Source organism: Meles meles, chromosome 12 (assembly GCF_922984935.1).
Source record: "Meles meles chromosome 12, mMelMel3.1 paternal haplotype, whole genome shotgun sequence".
Classification (NCBI taxonomy): Eukaryota; Metazoa; Chordata; class Mammalia; order Carnivora; family Mustelidae; genus Meles; species Meles meles.
The window spans coordinates 15,911,282-15,935,765 of record NC_060077.1 but is presented as its reverse complement, the minus strand read 5'-3'; the positions used below and the strand labels follow the sequence as shown (position 1 = coordinate 15,935,765).

The 24,484-nt window shown below is 47.6% G+C and overlaps 1 protein-coding gene and 3 non-coding genes across 5 annotated transcripts; all 4 read left to right on the top strand.

Annotated features, from left to right (window-relative positions):
• The first annotated feature begins 1,407 nt into the window (after window positions 1–1,407).
• Window positions 1,408–1,480, top strand: TRNAF-GAA. The gene has a single exon. It is a non-coding gene; the product is annotated as a tRNA-Phe (tRNA).
• A 501-nt stretch (window positions 1,481–1,981) lies between these two features.
• TRNAD-GUC lies at window positions 1,982–2,053 on the top strand. The gene has a single exon. It is a non-coding gene; the product is annotated as a tRNA-Asp (tRNA).
• Window positions 2,054–4,301: 2,248 nt separating this feature from the next.
• Window positions 4,302–4,373, top strand: TRNAA-UGC. The gene has a single exon. It is a non-coding gene; the product is annotated as a tRNA-Ala (tRNA).
• A 6,230-nt stretch (window positions 4,374–10,603) lies between these two features.
• On the top strand, window positions 10,604–13,726 carry UBC (ubiquitin C). Of its 2 annotated transcripts, none has more exons than XM_046025355.1 (2): window positions 10,604–10,758; window positions 11,597–13,726. In XM_046025355.1, exon 2 carries the CDS (start codon window positions 11,600–11,602, stop codon window positions 13,670–13,672), a length of 2,073 nt encoding a protein of 690 aa, XP_045881311.1. In that variant the 5' UTR covers window positions 10,604–10,758; window positions 11,597–11,599; the 3' UTR covers window positions 13,673–13,726. The 2 variants fall into 2 exon arrangements, with proteins under 2 accessions (XP_045881311.1, XP_045881312.1); XM_046025356.1 differs by lacking the exon at window positions 10,604–10,758 and adding an exon at window positions 10,850–10,967.
• Window positions 13,727–24,484: the final 10,758 nt, after the last annotated feature.

Sequence of the window (24,484 nt, the reverse complement as noted above, 5' to 3'; positions counted from 1 at the left end):
CTTGCCCGAGGTTGCACCCATCACGGTCTGCTCGGGACACTGGTCATCTCTGGAAGGCGGGACTGGCACAGGTGGGAACGGCGCTCACCTTCCCTTCTGCACATATTTGTACTGTCTGAATTTTATTTTTCTCCCTCCCTCCCTCTCTACCTTTCCTTCCTTCCTTCCTTACTTCCTCCCTCCCTCACTTCCTTCCTTCTTTTTTCTCTTCTTTCCTTCCTTTCTTCCTTATGCGATTTTTACTGAAGTGATATACTTAAATGGTTTTTAAAGAACTACAGAGATAGGGGTGGCACAGAATTGTCAATGTACTTAAATGCCACGAAATTTTTTTCTTGGAAATGGTTAACTTTATGTTTTGTGCATTTCACCTCTTTTTAAAATAATCACTTTTTTAAAAAGATCAAGACCTGTTCCGGGAAGAAAGGATTGGAAGGGGCGGATGGGAGTGTAAATGGCTTCAGCCCATTCGGAAAGCTCCTGGAAACCTGTGTATTCCACCATCTAACTTAATAATACCATGCATGAAAGTTTGCCTTTAGGGAAAGGACGCAAAAGGAAAGGCCTACATACAAACAGCTTTGGTTTCTTTTGCTTCTTAGCACTGTTATTATACCGATTATCCGGTTAGTGTGTTTGTGACTGGGCCAGAGGGTCATTAGGTGCTTACCAAACACTTATTAAATGACTTTGCATCATGAAGCCTCCCCCCTCCACATCCTCTTCTAGACATCACTCCCCATTTCCCAAAGCAGAAAACACCCAATCTGGACGCCAACCTGTTGATTTCCTCATGCCTTGAAGCTGAGCAGGTGCCACAGTTATGGCGGTGGTTCTAGGATCTGAGTCACTCACTGCCCCAAGGAAAGTCACAATCTGGCCAATGTGTCCTCCACACACCTTAGCTGGCCAGCATCCCTGCCACACCTTAGGCTGCTTGGGGAGTTGCACCCAAGGGCTGACCTAGCTCCTATCACAAAGAAGGGGGCTTGAGAAAGTGGGATTCTGAGTCAGGTACTGATCATTCATCCATTCATTAACTTGTTCATTAATTCAACGGATATTTATTAAGCACATACTACGTGCCAGGCGCTGTTCTAGACCTTGAAGGATACAGAATTGACCCTCAGGGATCTGTCATTTTAGCTGGAGAGACAGAGAGTGGACAAAGAAAAACAGTATCTAAGCTAATAGCAAGCAGTAAGGGGCTGGGGGTCCTGCTGGGAGGCGAGATCGGGGAGGTCGTCTCGGAGGCGGTAACCTTGAAGGACGAGAAGGAGTAGGTATCTGCGAACCTGGCTGGCGTGGGTTCCTGCTAGTCCTGCACTCCCGGCATCTATCCCCAGGTGGACCACCCAGGGCCGGCAGTACCACCAGGAGGAGCAGAGTCAAGCGTAAAAGCCAGCAGCCGAAATAGCTCAGTTGGGAGAGCGTTAGACTGAAGATCTAAAGGTCCCTGGTTCGATCCCGGGTTTCGGCAGCGGAGGCTTTTTGTTTGTTTTTCCCCACCCACGCATGAAAGGGAGTTGAAAAAATACAACACATGAAGAGACGAACTTAATTCTTTCCAATTATTAAATCGGTTTCGGTTTATTTAAAAAAGCTCCGAGTGGTATCCACCGGACAACAGAGCAGAGGGAAACTTCCTTGCAATCTGAGAAATTTCAACAAGGCTGTATTTTTCCCGATTTTTTTTCCTCCTATTTCTTAAGCGCGTATAAATCTGTTACGTGTTTACTGATGTCTGCTCGTTAATTTTGGCTTCCTGTTTATTAATTTCTGCTCCCTGAATTCTCGCGACGAATCAAGGACGTAGCAGAGAACAGTTTCTCTAAGACGGAGTTGAATCGAAGGGGACTTTTGTTCTTCTGTTTAAAAAATAAAATAAAATAAAATATGGAACCCTTTGGTGGGTGTTGATGCTCGGCGGAACTTGTACGTGCCTTTAAAAGGGCACCTGAAGAGCTCTCGGCAGAGCCAGTCCTCGTTAGTATAGTGGTGAGTATCCCCGCCTGTCACGCGGGAGACCGGGGTTCGATTCCCCGACGGGGAGGCTATAGAGTCCGTTTTTTTCCGCCCTCTGCGTTTCTCTCCCAGAAGGATCAAATTCTTCCACTTGTGCGGAAGTCTCCTTACTGGGGGAAAAATCAACTGACTATAGCCCGAGAGATTTGGTCTGGCGGGCGCCCACTGAGGACCTGGTTACAGTCACGGTCCAGCTCCCCAGGTCGCAAGGTTATGAAAAAGACTGAGTTCTCGCACTGCGGCGTATTTCCACCTCCCGCATGCCCACAGAGCATCTGTGAAGTGCTCGATTTGATCGGTGCTGTCCCCAAAAAAGACTGCCGACTTTCGAGGCCAGGAATGCTCCGTCTGCCCCAAATAGTTCCAGCCTCTTGTATCTTGCCAGGACCCAGGCAGGCCCTTTAAAAAAAGTTTATGGATTTGACACAGGAGGTCTGGGGGCTGCTACACTGAAACGTCTTCTTGTCTAACTCCGTTGTGGACTCAGCCTTCCCAGGCTCCTATTCTTTCATTTGTTTGTCTGGGGTTCCCCCCACCCACATTCATTCTGCAAATATTTACTGAAAACTATTAGGTGTCAGGCCCTGTTCTAGGCACTGGGGCTTTGGCAGGAACCAGAGTGGCCCAGCTCCTGCCTTACTGAGCTTATGACACAGACAATAAACAAATCCTATAAAAACAGTCTCCCAAAGTGATAAATGCTGTAAAAACAAAACAAAACAAGTAGGAGGGTGTACTAGGGAGTGTGTGGAAGGGGCAGACCGCATTAGTGAGGTGTCCAGGAAGGTCCTGCTGAAGACCTAGACAGTGAGAAGGAGCCATTCACCAGAAGATCTGGGGAGCACCCCTGCTCTGCTCTGCTGGCAGAGAAAAGGGCAGGTGTAAAGGTCCTGAGGTGCAAAGGAGGGTGCGTGTTTGTGGAACAGCAAGGAGGCAGGTGTGCACAGAGAAGGGGGAGAGAAGGAAGGGATGAGGTCAGAGAAGTGGATCAGAGAGCCTTATTGCCCAGACTGAAGAGTCTGAATTCGACTTTAGGGTTTTATGCAGAGAGGAAACACAATCAGGTTTGTTTTGAGTAGAGTAGTGTGGCAAGATAGAAAACAGGGGCACCTTCTGGACCAAACACCATCCCTTAGCTCGTTCCCAAACCACGTCTAAAATACCACCTATGGTGACATTCCCTGTGCTGGGCCAAGGTCTCTCTCCAACGGAGTTCACATAATAACGATATCATTTATCATCCTGAGAACCCACAGGCCGGCCAGACCTTGTAGCAGGTGCTGTTCTAAATGTTCTGGGCATAGCTGTTCAATGCCCCCCCCCCACCCTGGGGTGTAGGCACTATTCAGATCCCCTTTGTATGGATGAGACCAGAGAGGTGAGGATATGAAATCACAGAGGTGGCAGAGTTGTGTTCTCCTTGTTTCTTGGCAGGAAAGCTCCAGCGCCCGTGTAAAGAGGTGAAGCCCCCGTTTTCTGCCCTCTCCTTGCCTTCAGCCGTTCCTTCACCCCCGAGCGGCCCCCTGGGGACTTGGAGGACACAACAGCAACATATTCTCTCCCCTGGGGTGCTTCATAAACACTCTGCACAGCTGTGCCAAGTGACAGTTAAAAATGGTTCTTTTCAGTGGGCTATGCAAAGCAATTCCTCCCTCAAAGCCATGATTTTGAAGTTGCATCTGTTTCTTTTTAATTTGCTTATTTTTATATTAGAAAAGTTCTGTGGGAGGGGGGAAGGTCTGCAAACCTCAAACTCACTGAAGATTGGGATACTTTTTTTTTTTTATGAAGTTTTCTAATTCCTATATAGTTAACACACAGTGTTATATTAGTTTCAGTGTACTATATGGTGATTCAACACTCCCATATGTCACCCAGTGCTCATCACGACAAGGGCTGTCGTTAGCCCCCATCATTTATTTCACCCTGGAATGGTTTTAAAGGTCAGGGAACCAGACACTTCTGGATGGAGGTGCAATCAGGGCAACACCCTTATCTATTGGAAAGAAACTCATTTCCCATCCTTTCTTTTCTGTGATGAGCAACAATCAAAAATAGGTCACTTTCCCTTTGTTCCTTAGTCCTGATATCAGCTAGAATTTCAGCTGCAAGCCTATTTAGAAAGGGTCTATTGGGGAAGATTTATCTTGGTTTGCTTATGCTAAACCCAAACACATATTTAATTGTGCAAAATTTTAATTTGGGAAAACAAGGGGGAAGAAAATCTTAAGAATAGAGTATAGCAGAGAATTTCAGAAAGCAAGACAGAAGGGGAGGGGGATGTAGCTCAGTGGTAGAGCGCATGCTTTGCATGTATGAGGCCCCGGGTTCGATCCCCGGCATCTCCACTATGTTTTCTTTCTTTTCTGTTTTGTCTTGTTTTCCTGATTCTTATTTTCTGCCCCTGTTCTTCATCATTAAAGCGCCATATATGTGATTATTACAACTCCAGTCACTACTTGGAGGTGGGATTTTCATGATAGACATGACCCTCCCTTTCTGAAACCCATAACACTCCTGATGTACTTTTGTTGGAAGAAGCTAAGGGGAGCTGTTAGCGGAAAAATGAAAAGGCAAAGATCATCTGATGACTAAAACCAGATAGCCCCAGTGAGAAAGATCAACGGGAGAGGTCAGGGTCCTTTTCCTGGCACTGTGACTGCAGTTCAAGGCTCCCAGCGCTGGTGACTGATTCTCACCATCAAAGGACAAATATGGGAGATCTGACTGTGTTGGCCCTTGCCCTTTGTTTGTGCTATTAATAACCAGCCAGTCTGGGAATGACCAGAAAGGAAGCCAGCATTCCCAGCAAGCAGGATTTTGCTTCCTGCTTCATCCATCAGCAACAGGTCATAAATTGAATGAATGAATGAATGAATGAATGAATGGCTTTGATGCACATACTGTTCATGTTTATATTTATACACGATCTGTATTTTTTTTGATCATTAAAGATCAAAGTTGGTTTTATCGAAAGAAGGGATCCTGTTGCATTCTGTTCATTTCTTTGCAGTAATAGTGAATTTCTCACCCATCAAATCCTGTCTCTCATGTGACTTGACCTCATAGTTTAAAGCATAAAAACAATAAGTAAATAAATAAAGCATAAAAGCTTCTCGTCTTAGATCTGGCGGGACGTGACTCTTGACAAAGCGTTCACTTTTAAGATGAAACCGAAATTTGTAAGATGACTTACCAGCTGGGTGGGTGGCGTGTGGATGATGGCTAAGGAAGGTTATTTCTCTTCAAATGTCAACACGGTTTTAAGGGAACAAAATGTTGAGGTAATTTCTAAAGTTAATCAGGCCTAACACGAAACCAATTATACGCTTCTGTTTTCCTTGGTACCGTATAATTATATATATCTAATAACACACTGACAAGGAAAAAAAATACCATGAGGCTTGTTGGAGAATGTAGCTGCCTAGAAAACTTGTAGTGAATCTTTGAGAAATAAGTCATTTTCAACTATGACATTTTATTTGACACTTAAAAAAACAAAGTTCATTATATAACATTGCTGGAGTAGTCAAATTCAGAGAGACAGAATGTAGATTAGTGGATGCCAGGCGCTGGGGGAAGAAGGCATGGGGAACTTCTCTTTTTTTAAATATTTTATTTATTTGAGAGGGAGAGAGATAGGGAGAAAGAGAGAGGATCTCAAGCTGACTCCAGGATGATTGTAGAGCCCGTTGTGGGGCTCAATATCTCAACCCCCAGATCACAGCTGGAGCCAAGATCAGGAGTTGCACGCCCAAAGACTAAGCCAGGAGCCCCAGGGAGCTTTATTATTATTATTTTTTTTATTTACTTATTTTTAAAGATTTTATTCATTTGAGAGACAGTGTGTGAGCAAGAGAGTACAAGCAGGGGGAACAACAGTGGGAGAGGGAGAAGCAGACTCCCCACTGAGCAGGGAGCCCAGTGTAGGGCTCGATCCCAGGATCCTGGGATCATGACCTGAGCCAAAGACAGACCCTTAACCGACTGAGCCACCCAAACACCCCCCAGGGAACTTTTTTTTTTTTTTTTTAGCTAAGGTCACTTGAAAAATAGCGAATGGGAGAGGGGCTGTTCGTGAACCCTCCTTGTAACCTCAATGCAGATCCTTCTAGCAGGCTCATTGGTTGTAGACCCCCACCCCCCAGCGCCTCACCAACCAAGGAAGACTGGCTCCTGTCACAGGACAGGAGACTAGAAGTTATGCTGTAGAAAAGACGTTAGGGTTCGAAGCTGATGGTCAAGAATTCTTGAGCTGCCTTTGGCAGAAAAAGGTGATTTTATTAAAGCACAGGGACAGGACCCGTGGGTAGAAAGAGCTGCCATGGGGTCACAAAGAGTGGCCCATTGTATACTTTTCAGTTGGGAGGGGGTTAGGAATTAAGTCTCTAAGAAGGTTACCAGGACCTTGAGAAAAGGTCATTTCGTACTGTCTAATGAAACCTTACTCCTGAGACCCTTCAGATGTATATTGGCGGCCCATATGCTTGGGGGATGACTGCCAACATGTATCTTGGGGGTTTAGAGATAAAGGAAATTTCTAAAGGAATTTTTATATGTTAAATTAGACTTACAGGATCCTGGGCTGAGGTTTGGAGCTGGGGGAGGAGGTGGTTTGGTCTCGGACTGTCTTTTGCCCTTACCCTTAGCAAAGTATCAGCGTCAAGGCAGCTGAGTCCCTAGAGGAAAGTCACTCTGCCTGTTTCAAGGACTTGTCAATGGGCTGCAGGTAGTAAGGAAATTTAATAATTTTTCTTCTGCCTCTGTTTCCCACATCAGTAAGACACTAAACTGTCACAAACTATCCTACCTCCCATCTCTTCTATTCACCTTTCCTAAAAACCATTGACGCCCCACTGGGAAGCCTAAATTCCCCTTCTCTTTCCCTATAAGATAGTATTTATGCCTAAATTCTAAAACCAACTCTGAATTATTCATTTCCCCTGGGTATCTCCTATGTATACATGAACTATACATGTTAATAAACTTCTGGGTGGTTTTTGTTCTCTCTCTTGTTAATCTTTCATTACAGGGTCTCAGCTAAGAACTCAGAAGGTAAAGGGAAAACTATTTCCAGCCCCACAGTATACCAAACACGATGAACTGTCTGCTTAAAAATGGTTAAGATGGTAAATTTTGTCATGCGTCTGTTTTGCCACAGCTTAAAAGCAACGAATTAAGGACAAAATAAATCTCCTGTAGACTAACTTCTCAATCTTCCTAAAGCAGGCAAATTTGAGGACTGAAGCTACAGGCTGATTTCCTGCCTGGTGGGGGATGAAACTGGTTATTTTTTAACACGGAGCGCATGATGCAAATGCATTCATGTAAACAGAGAAAGGAAAGAGTCCCTTGGGCTTTTCTTCCCCTCCTAAACTACACAAACCTTTGACTACCTTTTATGGTTATATAACCAATGACAAAGCAAGGCAAACGTTTCCCAGCCAGCTCTTGGTTTCACTCTTTCTCTTGGGGGCGGGGAATATTTGCTGATCCTGGGGCTCTTGGACTTTCTCATGACGCTGAGTTAAGTTCCAGATATGGCTGTGACCTTCAGGGGAACCAAATCCTGCGGGGAAGGAAGAAAGGCAGGCAGACAAACAGGGACCGGTCCATCAGCAACCCCACCCCCACCCCACAGCAGTCCAACGCCCAGGCCCTTTGTGAGCTCAGCCCATCATGTGCTCACTCCTGCCCGCCAATCCCGCCGTGTTACTGGGCCTCTGTCGCTTTTGCATTGGTGGCCCTCTGAAGCAATCTCTTCTGGGGCACTTGCAAAGGCCGGCTCTGTGGGTGGAAGGAACTGAAAATGGATCCAGTGACTCACCCTGGATCTCGCACATTCTAGCACATTACATTCTAGGTCAGGGGATTTTAGGTTTCAGGGACGAGTTGATATCCAATTTCTGGGTCCAAGTGGGACATGTAGGTTTTGGGAGGCCTTCTCAGCGAACAGAAAAGCAGTTGTAATGAGGACAACAAAATCCCCCTGTAGGGCAGGGTTGCTCAACCTCCTTGGTGTTACTGACATTTGGGGCTGGGTGATTGTGTCCTAGGGGACCTGCAGCAGCATCTCCATCCGGGGCCTCTATTACCAAATGCCGGTGGCACTTCCTCCTCCCTGCTAACATCACCGTTGGGACAACCAAAAATGGTCTCCAGACATGGTCAAATGTCCACTGACGGGCCAAGTCACTCCTGCTGGAGAATCACCTGCTTGAGAATCTAGGGAAACACCAGCCATTTGTCTCACTTTCTCTTCCCCTCCCTGTCACCCCAGTGCCCTTGCACAAATGTTTACTTCTATTTGCTCTCACACAACCCACTTTGGACTTAAGGAATGCAGGGATGTTTCGGAGCATTTTTTTTTTTTTTCTTGCTAGAGACAACACCAGTGTTGTCAATTCCCAAGAATGTTGTTTTCTCCATGGAGATAACTCGGGACCCACGTCCCACCCTCTGAGCCTCTTTTCTTCCTCCTCCTCCTCCCCTGCCTCTGAAATCAGGCCTGTTTTTCTCTGCACATTTTGTACTCTGGAAAAAGCTATGTCACAAAGCTCGTGACTCAGCCTTTAAACAACATGAATCACGAGGCTGTCAGCAAAAGCCACAGCCAAAAGCCAGCAAGGGTGTGGTATGAAGCTAAGCCTGGTCACCTTAGAAAGAATATGGGCATTTTGGTTCTCTGAAACTTCTGCCCAAAATTTGGGAAGAAATACCCCTATAAAAAGCCCCGTTTTGTTCCTTTAAAACGTTCTAGAAATAACCTTCACAAAAACCTGGAATGGAAGTTACTGGGGTCTCCTGCTAACCTGAAAAAAAAAATGATATTTTGTCTTTATTATTCATTTTAATTTTCCAGGAACAATTCATTCTCTTTGAAAAAATGTTAAAATCTGCACAGATTAAAGTCTATTTTGAAACTTCCTCAGGCCTTTTTCAAAAATACCTACATACATGGGTCAAAGAAGAAAACATAATTTTATTTTGACGCACATTTTAGGCAAGTTGAAATATTACACCGTTCGTAATTTAAAACAAGAATGAATCCTTTGTGAATGCCAGAACACTTTTAAAAAAATATTTTATTTGTTTGACAGACAGAGATCACAAGTGGGCAGAGAGGTGGGCGGTGGGGTGGGAAACAGGCTCCCTGCTGAGCAGAGAGCCAACACAGGGCTCTATCCCAGGACCCTGAGATCCTGACCTAATCTGAAGGCAGAGCGCAACCCATTGAGCCACCCAGGCACCCCTGACAGAACATTTTTAAAGCAATTTTTCCTTGTTGTTGTTGTTTTTTTTTCTTTCAAAAGCTTTGAGGACGGAAATTAAAATATCTTTCTCCCCTCTATATTGTAGAGATGGGGGATATTTCCAGAAGAGTCCAGAAGGGGCAGTGGCTGGGAAATTGAGCATGTGAGGGAAACTTTTCACTGTAAGCTTCCAAAAGCCTTTTGTTTTTCACCATAATTATATATATATAAAATATATATTTTCATATTCATAACCTTTAAAACACTTAAAAAATACATTGGAGAAAGGACACCCAGAAATCACAAAACAAGAAAGATCTGGCTGGAAATCTTTTACTCTTCTATCCACATTGCACTTTGCCCTAGAATTAAGTTTTCTATTTGGGATATTAGGTTGTGTTTCTCTCCCCTCAACCACAAATGCAAAGGGCTGAGATTTAATTAGGGTGTTTAAAACCTCAGGCGTATCTAGGGTGCAGTTCTGAGCTCCCCCAAGTACCGCCACTTAGGAAGATGGGACGCCTCCGTGTTTGTAGTCAAGCACAACCTTCCCTACCCAAGTGGCGCTGATGAAACAGGAAGGCCAAAGAACAATCTAGAAAGTTCGGTCGGCTTCCAGAGGCGCCTCCAGATGAGGTTTCTGCTCCCCTTTTCAGACTTGGGCTCGGGGACGCCCCCCCCCCCAAGCCTCGCCGCCGTCCACCCCAGGGGCGTTCGGGTCTTGCTCCCGCTCTGCCTCGAGGGCGAACTGGGGGGCCCGGGCCTGGCCCACCTCCGAGAATTGAACCACGATCTGTCGAGTCATCCGTCCTGTCCGCGCGCCCGCGTCGGGGAGGGGGGGCATGGGCGGGTCGCCACAGCCCGGGGTGGTAGTGGGGGAGGGGACGGAGTTGGAGCGTGCCCCGGCGTGAAGACCCCTGAGCTCGCAGAGGGGCGAGGGGCGCGCGACGCCTGACCCCTCTCCGTCCAGGGCGGGTCTCCAGAGCCGCGAGGACCGTTGCGGCTGAGGGGAGTAGGCGTCGGGGTCCGGCGGGGACAGTCCGTTCCGGGCTCCCTAAAGACCCCGCGCCGGGTTTTCGCGCCTTCCGAGGGCCCTTTCCCTCCCCCTCCCCCGTGCCTCCGCCCCCGAGATCAAGCGCCGGCCACGTCCGTAGACCTAGCACTCAACTGACGCGCTGATCCCTCCGCGCGGGCGCCAAGGACGGTGGCCCCTTAGCCGATTCAGTCTACAGCCCATCCTTGACATGTAAACATATCGGGAGGGGCTTTTAGATGATTTGGGTGGGGGGCACTAGTTTTCTCTCCAGACGGCAGGAAGTGTGAGAAAAGTAGTCCCTTCTCGGCGTTTCTGCGGAGGGATCCATCGGAGCGGCGCCACCGATTGCTATATAAGGAGGAGCCGGGTGTGGCGCAGGCAGTTCCGTGGAGGCTGGGAGTTCGTTTTCCGTATTTCTGTGTGAGCTGTTATTAGAGCCGTTTGGTGAGGCGTGGGCCGCTCTGCTGCCCTGGGGTCTCGTGGCCGGGGGAGGGGAGGGAGGCGGGAGGCCGAGCAGCGCGCTGCCGGCGGAGCGGAGGTGGAGGCGTTTACTCTCCCAGGGCGCGGGAGCGGAGGTTTCTGAGGGGGAGGGATGCAGCAAAATGGCGGCCGCGTCGGATCCGTGACTGGAAGAAGCGGGGCTGTGAGGCAGGGTGAGGTTGGAGGGAGAAGCCTGGGAGGGGGGATGGTTGTGAGCGGGGGAGAACGCGACGGGCCCGTGAGGCCTTAACGGGGCTCCTTGCGTAGTGTGAGTAGGGGGAAGCCGAAGTGTGTTCCGCGGCAGCGCTAGCTCCTAGGCTCGTCGCAGCGAGTGGGTACTAAATGCGCGTGCCACTCCGCAGTCCTGCACCTGTTCTCGGGGAGGGGACCTGCTCGCCGCGCCGGTCACGTGATGTCACCCCTTTGTGGGCTCACAATCCCGGGTGGGGCTGCCTGGCCCTGTGTGTGGAGCTGACTCTGAACAGTTGCAGGACGCAAGGGTTAGGCCCGGGGAGGATCCTGCGGAATTGGCCGGGCAGACATCAGTGAGGTGGGAGGGGAAGATAAGTGAGGCCCGTGCCTTCACTTGACCGGTATTGAAGCTTTTTTCTCCTCGCAGGGGTCGGAAGCTTGGCTTGGGAGCTAATTTGCACTTAGGGAGCGTTTGCTATTTTTCTAGCTAGCTGCTTTAGGTGACGCTTGTTTGGGGGAACATAAGACAGTAATTTAGCGGTAGGATCCTGTTCACATGCGAGTTGTCTGCTACAGTCCCAGCTTCTTTGTTTTTGTTTTCTCGTGACAGACAATGCAGATCTTTGTGAAGACCCTGACAGGGAAGACCATCACCCTGGAGGTGGAGCCCAGTGACACCATCGAGAACGTCAAGGCGAAGATCCAGGACAAGGAGGGCATCCCCCCTGACCAGCAGAGGTTGATCTTTGCCGGGAAACAGCTAGAAGATGGGCGCACCCTGTCCGACTACAACATCCAGAAGGAGTCCACTCTGCACCTGGTCCTCCGCCTCAGAGGGGGCATGCAGATCTTCGTGAAGACCCTGACGGGTAAGACCATCACCCTGGAGGTGGAGCCCAGTGACACCATCGAGAACGTCAAGGCGAAGATCCAGGACAAGGAGGGCATCCCCCCTGACCAGCAGAGGTTGATCTTTGCGGGGAAACAGCTGGAAGATGGGCGCACCCTGTCCGACTACAACATCCAGAAGGAGTCCACTCTGCACCTGGTCCTCCGCCTCAGAGGGGGCATGCAGATCTTCGTGAAGACCCTGACGGGTAAGACCATCACCCTGGAGGTGGAGCCCAGTGACACCATCGAGAACGTCAAGGCGAAGATCCAGGACAAGGAGGGCATCCCCCCTGACCAGCAGAGGTTGATCTTTGCGGGGAAACAGCTGGAAGATGGGCGCACCCTGTCCGACTACAACATCCAGAAGGAGTCCACTCTGCACCTGGTCCTCCGCCTCAGAGGGGGCATGCAGATCTTCGTGAAGACCCTGACGGGTAAGACCATCACCCTGGAGGTGGAGCCCAGTGACACCATCGAGAACGTCAAGGCGAAGATCCAGGACAAGGAGGGTATCCCCCCTGACCAGCAGAGGTTGATCTTTGCGGGGAAACAGCTGGAAGATGGGCGCACCCTGTCCGACTACAACATCCAGAAGGAGTCCACTCTGCACCTGGTCCTCCGCCTCAGGGGGGGCATGCAGATCTTCGTGAAGACCCTGACGGGTAAGACCATCACCCTGGAGGTGGAGCCCAGTGACACCATCGAGAACGTCAAGGCGAAGATCCAGGACAAGGAGGGCATCCCCCCTGACCAGCAGAGGTTGATCTTTGCGGGGAAACAGCTGGAAGATGGGCGCACCCTGTCCGACTACAACATCCAGAAGGAGTCCACTCTGCACCTGGTCCTCCGCCTCAGAGGGGGCATGCAGATCTTCGTGAAGACCCTGACGGGTAAGACCATCACCCTGGAGGTGGAGCCCAGTGACACCATCGAGAACGTCAAGGCGAAGATCCAGGACAAGGAGGGTATCCCCCCTGACCAGCAGAGGTTGATCTTTGCGGGGAAACAGCTGGAAGATGGGCGCACCCTGTCCGACTACAACATCCAGAAGGAGTCCACTCTGCACCTGGTCCTCCGCCTCAGAGGGGGCATGCAGATCTTCGTGAAGACCCTGACGGGTAAGACCATCACCCTGGAGGTGGAGCCCAGTGACACCATCGAGAACGTCAAGGCGAAGATCCAGGACAAGGAGGGTATCCCCCCTGACCAGCAGAGGTTGATCTTTGCGGGGAAACAGCTGGAAGATGGGCGCACCCTGTCCGACTACAACATCCAGAAGGAGTCCACTCTGCACCTGGTCCTCCGCCTCAGAGGGGGCATGCAGATCTTCGTGAAGACCCTGACGGGTAAGACCATCACCCTGGAGGTGGAGCCCAGTGACACCATCGAGAATGTGAAAGGGAAAATTCAAGAGAAAGAGGGCATCCCCCCTGACCAGCAGAGGTTGATCTTTGCGGGGAAACAGCTGGAGGATGGGCGCACCTTGTCTGACTACAACATCCAGAAGGAGTCCACTCTGCACCTGGTCCTCCGCCTCAGAGGGGGCATGCAGATCTTCGTGAAGACCCTGACGGGTAAGACCATCACCCTGGAGGTGGAGCCCAGTGACACCATCGAGAACGTCAAGGCGAAGATCCAGGACAAGGAGGGCATCCCCCCTGACCAGCAGAGGTTGATCTTTGCCGGGAAACAGCTAGAAGATGGGCGCACCCTGTCCGACTACAACATCCAGAAGGAGTCCACTCTGCACCTGGTCCTGCGCTTGAGGGGTGGTGTCTTAAGTTCCCCCTTTTAAGCTGTTGACAAAATTCATTGCACTTTTCTTTCAATAAAGTTGTTGCATTCCAAATAGTGTGTGGTTTTTTGGGGGGCGGGTTCTTTTTAGTTTGGATGAGGGTGTGAAGCGTCAAAGTTTTCAGTCTGTGATTCTAGTAACCAGAAGGTTAGAAATGTCAGTAAGAATAACAATTTGAGGTTGGTTTGTGAGGTAACTGAAATGGGAAAGTTTCTGGATTGCCAGCCAGGAAGGAGATACTAAAAATAGGGTTGGGGTGGTGGAACTTATAGAAGTCCATTTAATACAATGGTTTAACTTTAGGTTGAGCTGCACAGAAAGCCATCTTACCAGATTTTTTTTTTTTTTTAAGATTTTATTTATTTGGTAGAGCACTAGAGGGGAGAAGGTCAGAGGGAGAAGCAGACTCCCCATGGGGCTGGGAGCCCAATGCAGGACTCGATCCTGGGACTCCATGGATCATGACCTGAGCTGGAGGTAGTTGCTTAACCAACTGAGCCACCCAGGCACCCCCCCTACCAGATACTTTATACAATTTTTTTTTTTTTAAAGATTTATTCATTTGACAGAGATTGCAAGTAGGCAGAGAGGCAGGCAGAGAGCAGGAAGCAGGGTCCCTGCTAAGCAGAGAGCCCGATGAGGGGCTAGAACCCAGGACCCTGGGATCATGACCTGAGCTGAAGGCAGAGGCTTCAAGTGGCTGATGGGGCACCTGGGTGGCTCAGTGGGTTAAAGCCTCTGCCTTCGGCTCAGGTCATGACCTCAGGGTCCTGGGATCGAGTCCCACATCGGGCTCTGCTCCGCAGGGAGCCTGCTTCCTCCTCTCTGCCTGCCTCTCTGCCTAGTTGTGATTTCTCTGTCAAATTTAAAAAAGTGACTGGGGGGCACCTGGGTGACTCAGTGGGTTAAGGCCTCTGCCTTTGGCTCAGGTCATGATCTCTGTTCTGGGATTGAGCCCCACATCTGGGGCTTTGCTCAGCGGGGAGCCTGCTTCCCCTCCCCTCTCTGCTTGCTTTGGATCTGTCAAAAAAATAAAATCTTGAAAAAAAACTAAAAAGTTTTCTAAGTACAAGAGGTTGAGCAGCTTAAATTTTTGAGAATGTGAGTCCAGGTCATACTGTCACAGTGGGATTTCTCAGGGTGGAGACCCTGAGTGCTTGTGCAGAGCTAGAGGGATCTTAGTGTTGGAGCACAAGAGCTTTGGAGCACCTTCTGTCTCATAAAACTTACCTGGTGGGGGTGCTCACTTGGGAACTCGCTGAAAAACGCTTGGTCCTTCGAAGTAAAGTTTAATGAAAGGAATTATAAGTGTAAGTGTACTTGTAAGTGTAAATACTAAAAAGTCTGAAAAACAATTACACGTTTAAATCAATGTAGAAAAAAAAATGTAGATTCCCATTTGGTGCTTATTTCAGTTAGAACGTATATATCCATTGTGTACCATAAAATCAAAAATAGTCCAACTAAGCTCATAATTTCCAGGGGTTAATTACCCCCCACCCTGGTTATAAATATTTTCCCCCCTAAGATTTGATTTATTTTATGGGACTCGATCCCAGGATGCTGAGATCATGACCCCAGCCGAAGGCAGACACCTAGTCAGTTGACTGAGCCACCCAGGCGCCTGGTAATAACTACTTTTTTTTTTTTTAAAGATTTTATTTATTTGACAGCGAGAGATCACAAGCAGACAGAGAGGCAGGCAGAGAGAGAGAGAGGGAAGCAGGCTCGCCGCTGAGCAGAGAGCCCGATGCGGGACTCGATCCCAGGACCCTGAGATCATGACCTGAGCCAAAGGCAGCGGCTTAATCCACTGAGCCACCCAGGCGCCCCTGGTAATAACTACTTTTAAGGTTTGGTACTTCTTGGACTTTACCCTCTATTATATAACAAATACACCATAGTTATTTATGTGCATACATATGTATACACAGATGTACATGTAGCAAATAGGACCATGTACAGAGTTTCTCGGCTTTTTAAAAGCTGTGTAATTACGGACATCTTTTCACGTCACCAAATCTAGATCTACCTCAATTCTTTTTAATGCTCTTGCTATTCCATTGTATGGATACCCTGTGATTTAACCTATGCACCAGCATGTTTCTAGGTTTTTGCTGTTCTGCTGCTGTTGCAAAGTACATCCTTATACACAGCTCCTTTGTATACTAATACTTTGAAAGTATGGCATAAATACGAGATTTCTATGTAATAAGCTCTATTAAAAATCTGCCTTCGAACTTATCTTTATAATTATTTGTCCCATGATATTTTTCTATTTTTCATTTTTTGAGCAGGTAACACTTCACATGTTTAAGATATATAAAAAGGTTAAAACAGGGACACCTGGGTGGGTTCAGTCAGTTAAGTGTCCGACTCGTGATTTCAGCTGAGGTCATGATCTTGGTGTGGGATCAAGCCCCTTGTCAAGCTCCCCCCAAACTCAGTGGGGAGTCTGCTTGAATTTCTCTCCCTCTGTTCCTCCCCCTGCTTGCGCACTCTCAAGTCTTTAGGGGTACCTGGGTGGCTTAGTTGGTTGAGTGCCTTTGGCTCAGGTCATGATCTCAGGCTTCTGGGATCCACCCTTGCGTCTGGCTCCCTGCTCAGTAGGGAGTCTGCTTCTCCCTCTCCCTCAGTGCCCCCCCCCCAACTTGTGCACTCTTTCGCTCTCTTAGTTAAATAAAAATCTTTTTTAAAAAATCCTTAGAAAAAAAAATCCTTAGAAGTTTAAAATAGTATATAATGTCCTCCATGCTGTCTTGCATCCATCCAGTTCTCCAGCCCCATCCCTGCCCCAAAGTACTTTCAGGGTTTATGCATATGCAAGCAACTACTAATTATCAATATCCTCTTCTACAAAAGGTAGTGTACTGTTTGTGGCCTGTCCTTGCTTTTTCACTTTACATCTTTTATAGTTTTGACAAGAGTTCTAATATGTTTTCATTTTGCATAAGCGAAAAAATACCTCGTCATTTTCTCAAGAACAAAACCACCAAACTAACACAATCCCTTGTGAAACATTTACAGTACCCCCCTGCAAACAAATAGAGGATCCATAGTGATACCGTGATGAATAAGAACCATTTCTGCTATTAAGGGGTCTTCAGTCAATTTAACGAACAGATACTAAACGTGTTCAGTTTCACGGAGTGACTTAAATCTTCAAAGCACTCTGAAGTTTGGTTTCACACATGAATTACAGCCTTGAGAGGATTCACTTACATAGATGAGTCTCGAGTAAACTAGAAAAGCATGTAGCTTGCGTTTATTTAAAATAGCGTTCCTACTTATGTTTTGTCTGAAAGGACGACAACACTCTTGCCAAGTTATAAATATGGTCCTCACAGAGGTAGGTATATTCTAACAGCTTGACAAAAGTGCCTTTTAATAAAGGATTAGGCACGTCAGTGTGTAGTGCTCGTTTCTGCCGGGAGGGGGAGCGCCTAGGACAGGTTCTGGTTTAGACATGAGGCCTGCAGCGCCCCCAAGCGGTTATGGTTGACCAAGCAACTTAGGCTTTCACCTTGCCCGCTATGGAGACTTTTTATGGTGCCACTCGCTCTGGCTCCAATGCCTTTTACTTCCTCCTTTTCTTTTCAATCCTGCAGCCGCTTCCTGTTGGAATTACTCCACGACGTCTAATGTAGCTATTATTCAATGTAGACCCTCTATTACTGTATCTCAGCAGATCGTTAGATCCCCCTCAAAATGCTGCCTTCCCTGCTTCCCTTACCAGCTGGCCACTTACTTTTCTCCACATGCTCCCTTCCATTTTCCACCTTTCTCCACTCAAGCTGCTCCCTCTTTCTAAAATACCGCCACTCCCACCTTAAATCAAATTCTACCCAACGTCAAGACCCAACTCAAAGGTCACACTAACTAAAGTTCCTTGACTATCCTGACTGGATATTATTTGCATTCCCGAAATCTCATAGGTCTTCCTAATTTTTTTTTTAACAAAGGCTTTATTTTTTTGACAGACAGCGAGAGAGGGAACACAAGCAGGGGGAGTGGGAGAGGGAGAAACCGGCTACCCACTGAACAAGGATTCTGATGTGGGACTCGATCCCAGGACCCTGGGATCATGACCTGAGCTGAAGGCGCACATTTAACAACTGAGCCACCCAGCCATCGCCCTAATTTTTAAAAAAAGATTTTATTTCTTTATTTGCCAGAGAGAGCAAGCAAGCACAAGCAGGGGGAGTGGCAGGCAGGGGAGAAGTAGGCTCCCCGCTGAGCAAGGAGCCCAATGTGGGACTCCATCCCAAGACCCTGGGATCATGACCTGGGCCAAAGGCATACACTTAACCAACTGAGCCACCCAGGCACCTCTACAGTTTTAAAAATAATATGTGACTACCAGTACTATCAGGGATCCTATATTTAGCAAATATAGGTATCCACTTAATTAACAATTATTGACCCCCCCCCACTGTATCAGAATGTTTCTAGTAATAGGAAACCACTGGCCTAAATCATAGGGAAATACTAAATATTATTTATTTACTTATTTTATTATTTATTTATTTAGTTTCACATTTTAATTTAAACTCTAGTTAGTTAACATATAGGGCAATATTGATTTCAGGAATAGAATTCAGTGATTCATCACAACACCGGGTGCTCATCATAACAAGTGGGCTTCTTAACGCCCATCCCCCACCTAGCCCCCCCACCCCACCCCCACGTCCCTCCATCAACCCTCAGTTTGTTCTCCATTGTTAAAAGTCTCTTATGGTTTGCCTCCCTCACTCCCTCTCTTTGTTTCCTTCCCATATGTTCATCAGTTTTGTTTCTTTTTTTAAATTTTTATTTTTTTTAAAATTTTTATTTATTTATTTGAGAGAGAGAGAGAGCATGAGAGGGGAGAAGGTCAAAGGGAGAAGCAGACTCCCTGAGGAGCTGGGAGCCCGATGCGGGACTCCGGGATCATGACCTGAGATGAAGGCAGTCGCTTAACCAACTGAGCCACCCAGCTGCCCCATCTGTTTTGTTTCTTAAGTTCCACCCATGAGTCAGATCATATGATATTGTCTTTCTCTGACTGACTTATTTCTCTTAACATAACAGACTCTAGTTCCATCCATGCTGTTGCAAATGGCAAGATTTCATTCTTTTTGATGGCTGAGTCATATTCCATTGTACATCCATATCACATCTTTTTGTAAAAGATTTTATTTATTTGAGAGAGAGTGTGTGAGTGAGGGGAGGAGCAGAGGGAGAGGGACAAGCAAACTCTGTTGCTGAGCACAGAGCTCGACCCAGGGGTCCATCTCATGCCCCTGAATCCATGATCTGAGCTGAAACGAAGAGTTGGATGCCTCACCGACTGAGCCACCCAGGTAGCCCAGTACCACATCTTCTTTATCCATTCATCAGTCAATGGACATTTGGGCTCTTTTCATAGTTTAAATATACATTTTCTTTAAAACAAGATACTCAGAGCTAGGGCTCTGGCCTCTTCTGTGTGTTTTTTTTTGGGGGGGGGGGGTGTCATCAGCAAGATGGCTGAACAGTTCCACACATCATATACACATCTGACAATGTCCAAAGGAAGAAGAGTGGCATCTCATTCCTGTGACTCTTGTTAGGAGCAAAAAAAAAAAAAAAAAAACAAAACACACACACACATCTTTCCTGGAAGTCTCCACAGCCAACTTGCCTTCATTGTCCAGAACAGGGCTACACACTCATTCATTTTACTGTTGTTGAAACTGCTGAATCTATTTTTTAATTTTTTAGTTGTTCTTAACTGCTTTTCTTCCTTGTATCCTTAGAATATAGGTATGTGGTTTTTGTTTTTTTTAAAGATTTTATTTATTTTTGAGAGAGAAAGATCACAAGTAGAGAGGCAGGCAGAGGGAGAGGGAGAAGCAGACTTCCTGCTGAGCAGAGAGCCTGGCATGGGTCTGGATCCCAGGGCCCCGGGATCATGACCTGAGCTGAACACAGTCACCCAACCAACTGAGCCACCCGGGCGCCCCAAAGGTAAGATACAAAATGAAATGTTTAATACTTGGTTGTGGTGTCCAAAGTAAAAATGTCTAGAGCCTGCAAAGAGCTTAAGAGGACCTGTTCTTGCTTTTCTTTTATTAAAAAAAATTTTCGAGGGGTACCTGGGTGGCTCAGTCGGTTAAGGGTCTGCCTTCCACTAGGGTCATGATCCCAAGGTCCTGGGATCCAGCCCACATCAGGCTCCCTGCTCAGCGGGGAGCCTGCTTCTCCCTCTCCCTCTGCTCCTCCCCACTGCTCTGCTCTCTCTCCGCACCCCACACTCAAATAAGTAAATAATCTTAATTTAAAAAAATATTTGAAAACAGATTAGATTTTTTTCCACCAAGCCTTCCCTGCCGCAAGAGAATCCTGGAAGTTTTGGGATAAAGCATTTATGGCATCCACATGGGAAGTCTAGGCTGAAGGGAAGAAAAGTAATTACTGGGTGGACGGATCACTGCAGGGCCCGCTGTCTCCCTGGAAACCGACAGAGTTACAGGGATGAAATGCAGTCTTTCATGGGCTCTTTATTAGTACTTCCCCAAATAAGACAGCTCTAGAAGTGCTTGAATGACCCCTACTGGGTCTCCTAATTTGCCTGAAAAGAAAACTGAATCAAGAACCAGGTTCTTGGGGCGGCTGGGTGGGTGGCTCAGCCAGTTAAGCCACGACCTTCATGGTTCCAGGGTCCTGGGACCCTCATGCTCCTCCTGCTTGTGCACTCTCTCTCTCTGACAAATAAATAAATAAAATCTTAAAAAACCACACACACAAAATAAAGAAAATTTTAAAAACGAAATTAATAAAAAATACAAAATAAATAGTAATTTCAGACAGCAGTGAGCCGCTAGCGTCCAGCCCACCTCCAAGGCCAAGAGGAGGAGGTTTCTGGCTTAGCGCAGACAGGTCAGGACTTGCGGAGCCTTCGCTTCCCTACGTAAGCCATCCCGTCCCCTCCACTGGCTCCCACAGAAGTGTGTAACTCTCTACTGTGCAGAAGAGAAGCGTGGGGGGCCCTAACCAGAGCCGAGATCGCCGAAACCGCATTGGTCTGCCAGCTAGACCCAGACTCAGCAACAGCGCCTGAAGGGAGGAATGTTTGGGGCCACAGGAAACAGAAAGAACAAATTGCAGAGGATTAAACAAAGCGGTGCTGATTTTGTCACTCAGCAAGAAGTCTGGATGTGGGCAGCGAGGGCCTGCCCAGGGATTCTGGGAGCTCCCCCGGCCACAGCTCCAGACACCACATCTGTACTCAGAGCAGGAAAGGGGGAGGAGTGGGCTCAGCCACACCACATCTTTTTTTTTGTTTTTAAAGATTTATTTATTTATTTATTTGAGGGAGAGAGAGAGAGCAACTGACCAGGAGGGAGGGGCAGAGGGAGAAGCAGGCTCCCTGCTGGGCAGGGAGACCAATGTGGGACTCCATCCCAGGACCCTGGGATCATGATCTGAGCCTAAGTCAGAGGCTTTACCCACTGAGCCACCCAGATGTCCCCCATATCCGCATCCTTTACAAAGAAAATAAATGTTTTCACGGATCCACCGTCACGGACCTCAGACAGGCCAGGCTGGTCATACAGCACAGTTTCTCGAACTCAGTACTACAGACCTTAGGCCTCGGTCATTCTCTGTTGTGGGGGCCGCCCTGACCCCTCTAGGGAATTCAGCAGCCTCCCTGGCTTCTACTTACCAGATGCCAGCAGCCCCCAGTTTAACAGCCAAGAATGTCACCAGACATTTCCAAAGTCCACCACCCCTCCTCCAGTCTTGAGAACCACTGAATTTGACCAAATCATGAGGCCTTAGGCTGGCTCTGTTACCACCTTAAAAAAAAAGAAAATCACAATGAGCAAAGGACGACGGTTGTAGGCATAGAGGTAGGAGCTAAAAACAGTGATGATGAATCCTGACACTTATTCTTTATATCATCTTGATAAAGGCCAGTGTTACACATGTGGAGACAGGTGGTTCTTAAAATGTGTGCAAGAGGACACCACCAGACTGGTTCACAGTGCACTCCCTCTGCCCTATCCCAGAGGCTCTGAATCAGCAGGGCTGGGAACCTGCACTTTTAGTCAAACCCATGAAGATTCTGGATTTTTTGAAGATTTTATTTATTTGACAGAGACAGACACAGCGAGAGAGGGAACACAAGCAGGGGGAGTGGGAGGAGATGGAGGCTCCCCGCTGAGCAGAGAGCCTGATGTGGGGCTTGATCCCAGGACCCTGGGATCAGGACCTGAGCCAAAGGCAGACACTTAATGACTAAGCCACCCAGGTGCCCTAAAAATACTTAAAAAAAAAAAAAAAAAACCATTTTATTTTTTAAAATAATCTCTACCCCCCAACGTGGGGCTTGAACCTACAACCCTGAGATTAAGATTTCCACCACCGACTGAGCCAGCCAGGCGCCCCAGAAGTACTTTTTTGGGATCAGTACATACAGATCCCCCTTTCCTGTTTCCAGTTGCAAAATATTCCTTTGTGTAGGTTTGCCCTAATATCACAGCCACTAGTCACACATGGCTATTTACATCTAAATTAGTGTAAATTTAACAGAATTAGTTCCTCAATGGCACTAGCCACATTTTGAGCGCTCCATAGAAAGATCTGTTGGGGCTAACATTCTAGGCAACACAGACAGAGACAGGTTCCATCATCACAGAAAGTTCTGCGGGATGGCCCATCATTTTGTTAGGCAATCCCCTACCACTGGGCATTCACGTGGCTTCCAATATTTTTTTTTCCAATATTTAACTTCTATGTAATCAGTGCGACAAAGGCTATTATCACACAGAGACCTTTGCCCACACGTGCGGGTGTATCTGAAAGACAAACTTCTCAAGAGAAATTGCTGGGTCAAAGGGCACATGTATTCTGAATTTAGACGGGCTTTGCCAGATCCCCCTCCAAAGAGCTATATGGGGGCGCCTGAGTGGCTCAAGTCCTTACACGTCTGCCTTCAGCTTGGGTCTGGGATGGAGCCCCGTGTGGGGCTCCCTGCTCAGCGGGAAGCCTGCCTCTCCCTCCCCACTCCCCCTGCTCGTGTTCCCTCTCTCACTATCTCTCTCTGTCAAATAAATAAATAAACAAAATCTTATTAAAAAAAACCAAGAAGGGGCGCCTGGGTGGCTCAGTGGGTTAAAGCCTCTGCCTTCAGCTCAGGTCATGATCCCAGGGTCCTGGAATCGAACCCCGCATCGGTCTCTCTGCCCAGCAGGGAGCCTGCTTCCCCCTCTCTCTCTGCCTGCCTCTCTGCCTACTTGTGATCTCTGTCTGTCAAATAAATAAATAAAATCTTTAAAAAAACAAAGAGTTTATACGAATTTACACTTCTGCCAACAGTAGCCGACCATGCCTGGTTCCCCACATCCAAACCACCACTGGGCTTCTCAGACTTTGGTCTTGGCTGGTCGAATAATGGGATCTTAGAGCTGTTTTCACTTAAGCATTACTTAAGTTTCCCCCAGCATCAGAAGGATGTTCAGTGTTCCACTGGAACAAATTCACTTTCAGTGTGAAAAACATTACTTGAAGCCCTTCGTGTATCAGTTGGGGACTTTGCCCTTCAGGAGGGCATGGGATGTTTATACTGATTGCCTCACGGTGTTGTTAGGTGTTGAACTGTGTGCTAATTATTAGCTCTAGTGGATCAGGGGCAGGGAGAGGCAAAGTGAGATCCGGGATGCCCAAAGCTATGACAGACTGTAAGGGTGTCTGGCTGTCCCTTTTAAAAAAATGTGATGTTTCTCATTTGAAGGCTTAGTTATCAGGTACCTGAGCAAGTAAAGGTCTGTCACCCGGTCCTTGTCCTTAGGGACTGGCTGAGTGACTGGTTCTTGAAACTCAAGATTTACACAGCCACAGTTACACAGGACCATTGACTTAGCTAAACTGCGTGACATTTTATTTTATTTTATTTTTTAAAGATTTTATTTATTTATTTGACAGAGAGAGACACAGTAAGAGAGGGAACACAAGCGGGGGCAGTTAGAGAGGGAGAAGCAGGCTTCCTGCTGAGCAGGGAGCCGGATGCGGGGCTTGATCCCAAGACCCTGGAATCATGACCTGAGCAGAAGGCAGATGCATAACAACTGAGCCACCCAAACACCTCACAGTGTGACATTTTAAAAATAATTATGTACACTCGTGTTTATACTAGCACTATTCCAGCAGCCAAAAGGTGGAAACAACTCACATGTCTGTCAGGGGACGAGCGGATAAACAAAGCTCCATCTGTCCCTACAGTGGCATGTGATACAGCCACGAAGGGGAAAAGAGACCGTGACTCCTGCTACAACATGCGTGACCGTGGAGGACAGGACACTGGGTGAAATACGCCGGGTATTTCAGGAGAGCGACTGTATGATTTCACTGAAATGAGGTCCCCAGAGGAGTCAAGTCCATAGAGACAGATAGTAGAAGGGAGGGATGCTGGGGGCTGGGGAGGAGGAACGGGGGGGGGGGATTCAGTGTTTCAGGGGACAGAGTCTCAGTTCGGGAAGATGAGACAAGTTCTGGAGACGGACGGTGGTGGTAGTGGTCACTCTTCCTGCCATAAACTGTACCCTTCCAAATGGCTCAAGTGATTAAAAAAAAAAAAGAAAAGAAAAGAAAAAAAAAAAGAAGAGAAAAGAAAAGTGTATGTGTGCACAAAGGCAAGATGTGGACTAGAGGCCAGGAAATAGGTGGGGAAACAGAGTAGTCATAGAGACTTTCATTTGGAAGATTTTCAAATGTTGTCTAAAAGAGGAACCACCTGCTGTCAGCGCACAGCGTGCAAGGGCGAGCCGGTGCATCAGGCGTCTGAAAAAG

Bases quoted from the DNA above. Each gene is read 5' to 3' on its own strand.
- UBC (XM_046025355.1), top strand. From the start codon at position 11,600: ATGCAGATCTTTGTGAAGACCCTGACAGGGAAGACCATCACCCTGGAG.